General features: G+C 27.2%; 1 protein-coding gene across 1 annotated transcript; it reads right to left on the bottom strand.

Moving 5' to 3' along the window:
* Window positions 1-5,067: 5,067 nt before the first annotated feature.
* LOC105116986 (thaumatin-like protein) lies at window positions 5,068-6,767 on the bottom strand. The gene is made up of 3 exons (XM_011014511.1): window positions 6,640-6,767; window positions 5,365-6,028; window positions 5,068-5,261 (listed from the first exon to the last, which is right to left on the bottom strand). Exons 1-3 carry the CDS (start codon window positions 6,695-6,697, stop codon window positions 5,138-5,140), a joined length of 846 nt encoding a protein of 281 aa, XP_011012813.1. The 5' UTR covers window positions 6,698-6,767; the 3' UTR covers window positions 5,068-5,137.
* Window positions 6,768-8,290: the final 1,523 nt, after the last annotated feature.

Here is an 8,290-nt window from a genome sequence, read left to right as displayed (position 1 = left end):
AAATTGAAGGGAATTAACGTACACTTTGAAAGGGAGCTTTGGATCGGAGGTGAGCGTCACTTTGAACGACACCTTTCCACCACCACCTGCAGCAGCACCGCCACTCGCCATTTTTCTTCTCTGTTGAGATTTTGGAAACGGACCTGGGACAGATCTTACCGCGTTATATATACGCACTGCTTATGCTGGACGCGTCTTGCGTAACCTTAACGCAGCACTGAGAAATGTAAGAAGGATGGGCCGTACTTTACCTCTGCTTCGGTTTATATTTAGTGGGTTGGCTTTAAGTACGGCCCATATTGTCTACGGTCCAGTGCTCTTCCGGCTCAGGTACGTTGATTGGGAATTTCGATTAGGGTTTAAAAAACAGAGCTTAATAGTTAATTGTGAATTTTCTTTAGTTAAAGGGAATTCACTTATTTCTAGGGAAATCGAGGGTTTAATTATAAGAAAAATACTGGAGGGAGTTGAGATTTATAGAGGGTTCTGGGGATAGAGGGGTGGTTGACTTTTTTTATGGAATCACATAAAAAACATATATTTTTTATTTTTACAACATAAAATTGATGTGTTATACTTTATTAAAAAATTAATAAGAATGTAGTTATATTTATTTTTCAAATAATTTTTTGTATTAAAATATATATTAATAATTTATTTTAAAAAAATTATTTTTGATATTAACATATTAAAATAACTTAAAAACATTAAAAATATATTAATTTAAAGTTAATAAAAAAATTAAATATTTTTAAAAATATTTTTTTAATACAAAAACTAACATCTGATTAGCTTGTGACTTCCCCGCTGTTCATTTTTTCGGGTTTAATAATTGAAGGAAGATTTTTAATTTTAGCAACGACTAGAGAAATGGAAACAGGAGAAAATAAATAATATTTGAATGTGTTTTTTTCCTTGAATAGTTAAAAAAAAAATCATAATGGTTGGTGAAAAATAAATTTTATAAAAGATGTTAAAAAAAACAACTTATTTATAATATTTATATTATTTAAGTTGAATTAACTCAACCCATCAAAATAGAATAATATAGATATTATTTTTTTAAAACATCGATTTGGAGCAATTGCTACCCCACTCAAATAAGAGGGTAAAATAAATCCAAGGTGTCTCAAGTTTTGAAAATTAGTTATATTGACCCCTCGTTTTAATTTTGGTCGCTTAAGACCTTGCATTTTTTTTTATTATTATTATTGATGGTCATGCATGCTCCCCCAATCATTAATGATGTTTATTTCAAGAAATTAACGATTTCGATTATATCATGTGGACGGTTCAAATCAATCTATAAAAAAACTGAGAATCAAAATTGAGTAAAACAATAAAAAGAAAAAGAGCCGTAATAAAAATTATTATGTTTAAATAAAACTTAAAATTTAAAAAACACAAGAATACTTCAAAAGTAATTAAACTTGATTCAATTTCATCTCTTCACTACTCTCTTCTTGAATTTTGATATTTTCATGGTTTTATTTTCTTTAAAAAACCTAATTTTTGGTTTTGAAATATTTTTAATTTTTTTCTCATTTACTTTTACCACATGTCTCCATCAAAAAACCTGATCTCATAAGACTGATATTATAAATATTTTTAATTTTTTTAGTTTTAAATTATTATTTTTAATGTTTGGATTGTTTTTATTTGTTGATATGAAAAATAATAAAAAATATTATTTTAATATATTTTAAAATAAAAAAATATTTTAAAAGATAATCTCAACACATTTCCGGTAAATTTCTCAAATCATTAACCACAGACATAGATGGAGGGACCACACTTGACCAACCACTGGAAGTGTAAGGTATCATGCAACCGAAGTTAAACTAGAGGTAAACTAGTATTCGTGCGGTGAGGAGATTTTCAAAATCTATTTTTATTTAATTATATAATAAAAATTTATATTTTAAATAACTATAGCAATCTAAATCATGGAAAAATATTATCTATTTATGTTTTTATTTTTTTCATTTATTATTTTTTCAATAAAATCATGTATTTTTTATTTGTAGGATAATTTTTTGATGAAAACATTATACAGATAAAATAAACATTCATAATAATTCAAATTTCAACGTAGGATAAAAGGTACATTTCTTTTTTCATGTTTTTTTTAATATAAAAAGGTGCTATTTTAAAGAAATAGTGGACATTATATGAAAATAATTTCCATTCAAAACATAAAAAAAGTCACAACATGATAATTCTAATGGAACAATATAAAAGGAATGGTAGAATGATTAATTTCAGAAAATTATAGCATAGAAAATAAGGTCTTATTGAATGTTCATCAACAGTTTTTTTTAAAAAAAAACATGCAAATTATATTTATAAAATTTTTTTATAAATTAATTGATAATATCATAATAAAAAGCCCATAATTTATTTTAAAAGTAATATTTTAAATTATCAAAAAATTATTAACACCAATTAGATACAAAATAAAGAAATTAATCATCACTGTAAGAAGTGAAAAATCGACACACATGCAAATATTTTACTTTAGCTATCTTTCTTGTCTTATTTGCTTTCTCTCATTTATACTGTGAGAAGTGAAAAATCGACACACATGCATGAAGGTTAATTTTGATTGTTAAAACTCATCTATTTAAATTTTAAGAAAAACAATTTTTTTACTATCTTGGAGATAATTAAAATAAATATTCATAAGGATCTAAATTTTGAGAAAAAATGTGTTTCTCCAGTTGAAATTCATTTTTGTTTTTTATTTTAATAGAGATGTGGATTTTTTATTAATAAAAACTTACAGCAATTAAAATAAATATCTATCAAAACTCAGATGAATTAAATTAAGCAAGAAAAAATATTATTTGGCCAAAGCTTTACTTTTTTTTATGTTGTTTTATTCTTAATTTCGAGAGAAAATATTTTTTTATAAAAATGACGGTTATTTAAATAAAAACTTATCATGATTTGTAAAGTAACTTTAAGGAAAAATAATAATATTTTAATTATTCTCATGCAACTACATAAAAAACAAAAATATGGAGATGGTACGTAATATGGAAACCGATAATGATAAAAATGATAAAAATACATGTTCTTGTTGAATATTTATACCGCCGTTTTAAAAAACTCGTGCACGTTAGTTTTACATGAAATCATAAAAAAAATATTATAATTAAAAATATTACAATAAAAACTTAAATATCATTTAAATAACATGGATTAACTTATTGTTTTTTCAAAACCACGGTAATTAATTATCTAAACAGTAGCTTTTTCAGAGATATAAAAAATACAACAGCCCAGAGAAGCCAGCAAATGCACTCCGGTGCGGTAGGCAAGTCCACACGCCTGGGCTCTATAGCCCAAGCCAGGGTTTTTTTTTTTTTTTAATAACAGACTACTCACCATATATCATCCATACTAAGTGAATGTTTAATTGCGTGGTTAATTTCATGTTTGAAGCAACCACATTAATTCAACTATTTAGTAATATTCTAACAATATATATTTATATTGATGGAGTCTATGGCATAGTTATAAGTTTATAATAAGCAATAATTTATTATTTTTTGAGTTGAAAAACTCATGAACAGTGGATGTTTTTTTTCCATGAATGCTCCGCTATTCCATCTGGATTAGTCCAGTTCAACGTTAAAAATGTATTGAAATCGATCTGATCCAATAAAATAATTTTTTATTTTTAATTGTATTTTATTTAAAAAATAGTATTAAACATTATTCAATGACACTATATAAATTAGATGAGAGTTGCTTAATAACGTAATATTTACAGAATTTGATCACAATCCTAATTTTATTCCTAATTATATTTTATCTAAAAAATATAATGAAACAATAAAAAATATTTTATATAAAGTATTATTTATTTTATGATATAATAGTAATAGTTAAATTTACAATATTTAAATTAAAAACCATCAATATTAATATTTATTTTTTAAAATTATTTTATAATTTTAATTTTAAAAAGTATTATTAATCAAATACATTAAACTATTTTTTCTTTAACATCAATTTCAACCACAGTTTTAACCAAATAATTATTTTTTAAAACTAACCTTAACTAAAAATACTTATTATAAAATAAATTTTTTTCAAATTACAACTATAATAATACTAAATATATTCTTAAACATCGTACGTCTACAGGGACTTTTGATCACAAAACCCATCTTTGACGACTGAAAAGACGAAATCCTAGTTTTTGGACCATCAAAACTATATTGCAACCATTTTTTCATCCAAAACACAGGGCAAAAATCTTGTCAACTTACAAAATTATATTTTAAATGATAAAATACATTTTAAATCATCTAAAAATTCAACATAAAATAAAATTCAAAAACATTTCTAAGAAGGCTAATAGTAAATGAACAGTAAAAACACGACGGTAGAAGTACATGATGTGTTAGTTTCTTATATAACACAGTAATATTTTTCATCCTAATTAGTGCTCTTGTCCCAAATATACCTAACTAGAAAAGGTTAACATAAATGCTTTAGAAAGTGTTAAATCAGGGATGATTTGTCCTAGTCGATGCCAATTCCAGACGTATATACACCGGTTATTCCCCAACCACCATGTTCATGTCTCTCATTTTATTACATTGCTAGATATTAGATCCGAGTAAAGTTGGAAATTTTTTTAATAAAAAAATAAATATGTGGTTTTTTTCAATTTTAGATATAAAAAATTTTAAATTTTGTATATACATTGAATTAAATATATCAAGAATTATTCGTAGTAATAAACATAAAAAAAAATTAGCTATAACTAAAGATTAAATTAAAAAAATTAAAAGATAGATACCCATTACCATATTTCCATATTTGATCTATTATACACTAAGCTGTGTTTATATTTCTGATTTTACCAGATGTTTTAAAGTTTCTTATAACTTATAATCTAATATATAATTATGACATGGTTAAATTATTTGGCCGCGCTGCAAGAGGTGCAAATGGATAGGATGGTATATTCTATAAAAAATAAACAAATGACATTCTTTTTTTCTTTTTTTTTAGAATGAACAAATCAAGTTGTACAAGGTAAAGCTCATGGAATTAAAATGAGACTTCCTTTAAATTTCAAAAAATATAAAAATGTGTTTTCTTACTTGAAAACTATTTATCAGAAAGTAATAAACAGTGGCACTGCGAACACGAGAGCCCACCATCTGGTAATCAATGATTTCAGGCCTTCTGATCCACTGCAAACAAGCCTGTTGTCATGGTAGGTGCAAACTGCTTGCTTCCTGAAATTAAGACAACAGTACTGTTAATCTGTGTTTATGAATCATTATATACAGTAAAGATTGAAAATCTTAGTGTCTGTAGATGTTCTTCCTGTTTACTGACCTGGACGAGCAAAAGGAAACAATATAATCAGTCCCTGAGCACGTAAAAATACTGGTAGGATCATCATATGCATAGCTATAAGCAGTAGGGCATGCTTCTTTGAACTTCTTTGAATAATATGTAGGTTGACAAACCACAGGGTTTCCATAAACTCCCCTGCAACAATATTCATCCGTGTTGAACACATCACAAGCGCTTCGACAAGCGATAACCTTTCCGTTGGACTTAACAGCGAGCTCGGAAGGACAAGTATCCCTCAGATCTGCATCACAACCAGCAACGCTGCAGTTTCCTTTACCATTTACTGGTGTAACGGCTATTGGCAAATTAAAACCGTCGACAAGGCTGACATCGTAAAAGTCGAGTGTTGTTAGGGTAAATTCAGCAAGGGAGGCCGGGGTCTCACCGGAGGCCTTGCATTTCAGGGATGTGCCACAGGGCCCCGTCTTGCATGAACCACTTCCATTTTTATCGAATTTGCAGCCTGTTCTGCCCCATATCCGGCCACTCCAGCCAACCGGAGCAGTGAAAACAATTGATTGTCCTGATTTTAACTCAAATCCACCACCGTTGAAGTTGTCACCTGGGGTGACAGCCGGCCATACCGTTTCTTGGCAATAATTAACTATGGTAAAAATCCTCGCACACTCCATCATTTTTGGCCCTGCGGGTCACGAAAATTGAGATAAAAATGGGAAAAAAATTATTATTGACGAGATCCAAAATGTTTAATTTAATGCCAGCTGCTAGTTATCTAATTTTCTTTATTGTATAATTTATGAAAAATGGCTTTCAAATTTAAATCATACTTTAAAATTTTATTTATTTTTAAACAACTTATGATAAAAATAAGTTAAATTCAAAAATATTTTTAGCATAAACTAATATTTTTTTATAAAATAAGATACATAAGTAGTCACAGTCAATAAGTTACAAGTTAAAAGATCTTAGTTTTTAATTAAAGCTAGACTTTGACGCCATTCCGTGACAACCCTTTTCATTAAAGTTACAAATTGCTTTAACCAAAATATTTATCATTTTTATGTAAAAATAATAATAATAAAAATGAAATATAAATATTTTTAATCCTAATTAGATTTAAAAAATAAGCATCTTGGTCGTCAATATATAGTGTAGCAACAAGCTCCCCAAACCAAAGACGTGTAGTACTGTAGTATGTCATGACGACATTGCTGAATAAATTAACAGAATTAACTAATTAATTACAAAAATAAAGAAGAACAAAAAACTGATAAAGATTTAGAAAGCATTTACCTGATGAAATCAGGAGTAGAATCAGCAGTAGCGGCAAATGCACACGGAGACTTGCCATCTTTCTTATTTTGCTTGGTGTGCTCTCTATAGAGGAGGAAGATTTAAAATGTAACCGGCATATAAAGCAGAGTGGCGAAGAATACGTGTGGAGGAAGGGATAGTAAAATCAAAACACGAGTCCATTCTAGGGATGCTGCAGGGCAAAGCTGTATGATTCTTTTCCTAATCCTTTCATGCAAGTTTGTTCAGGTTCCGTTCATTCCTTTTTCTCTGCTTTGCTTTTCAATTTCATGCATCAATGGGACCGGTGGATTTGGAACCCGAATAAAAAAAGAAGCCACAGTGGATCAGCAGAGCTGGCCACCTTGTGATGATTAATCAAACTGTAACCCGTCTCCACTTTTTTGCACACAAGTATTCATTTGTCTTTATAATTTATACTAGCTATTTTTCCAGCAATACGTTATGTTACGAGTCAATTTTTTTTAACATTAAAAAAAACTAAATAATGATAATCCGAATTCGCTTAAATTCACTTAAAGAACCCGTGGAATATATGATCAGGATATCTCGTAGAATGAAAAACAAATAAATTATAAAATTAAAATCCTGATAAACTAATAAAAAAGGATATAAAAATTTAATTTTAAAAAAAATCAAGTCAACATGATTCACTCCACTAATTTATTACCCATAACATGAGATGAGAATTAAAAAATAATTAAGATCAACCTGGTTCACCTTTTTAATTTTTTTTTATTTGAAAAGAAATAATTTTACTATTTGAAAAAAAGAAGATGTAAAAGCTCCTCTAATCTTTTAACTTGTTGTTTGCTTTTTAAGGGTATTTATATCATTTAACTACATGTAAAAAGTTGATAAATAATTATACCCATGATTAATTTTATAATACTAAATGAATCCTTTAAAAAAGATCATTTTACCATATAAAAAGATCATTTGATTCTTTTAATGAAGAGAAAATATATCATTATCACAATTTACAGTGAAATGAGTTTAGTCCTATAATAAAATATTGGTGGGTTTTAGTTTTTTTAATGGTGATAAAGTATTAACACTTCAATTTCTATCATTTTTTATTTTGTTTTTGATAGCAAGCTAAATTAAATTTTTTAACTGAAAAAAGAAAGCTGCTAACCTATTTTATAGTAGAAAAAAATTAAACCTTACGAGGTTAAATTAATGCAATTTGATCAACTTGATGAGTTTAAATACAACTTGAATGACAAAAAATAACAACAAAAATAAATATTTATAAAATAAAAAATAACAAAATATTTATTTGAGACTGCGATAGCTTAATAAAAGTAAAATAAAACAACTTATGAAAACCAATTTAGAGTAAACCAAATATTGGTCATGAGCGAGATTGGATGGGCTAGCGCTCTTAAGCCATGATAAAATAGCATGAGCATACAAGTCTCTAGTTTAGACTCATATATCTGGGTTTTAATATTTTTTTATTTTTTAAAAGGATGAATGATATGTTTTTACAATCTTGTTTATTTTTTTTTAAAAAAAATAGGTGACACATTACTTATTATGCTAAGATTTTGACACCTAAAGGGTTGCCATAAGATTATGGTAGAGATGTTTTACACTAAATAATTTATTCTTCAACTATTTTTTT

This window comes from Populus euphratica, unplaced genomic scaffold (assembly GCF_000495115.2).
Source record: "Populus euphratica unplaced genomic scaffold, PopEup_1.0 scaffold1143.1, whole genome shotgun sequence".
Classification (NCBI taxonomy): domain Eukaryota; kingdom Viridiplantae; phylum Streptophyta; class Magnoliopsida; order Malpighiales; family Salicaceae; genus Populus; species Populus euphratica.
The sequence above is the reverse complement of the archived record's forward strand: the minus strand, read 5'-3'. Positions and strand labels throughout refer to the sequence as shown.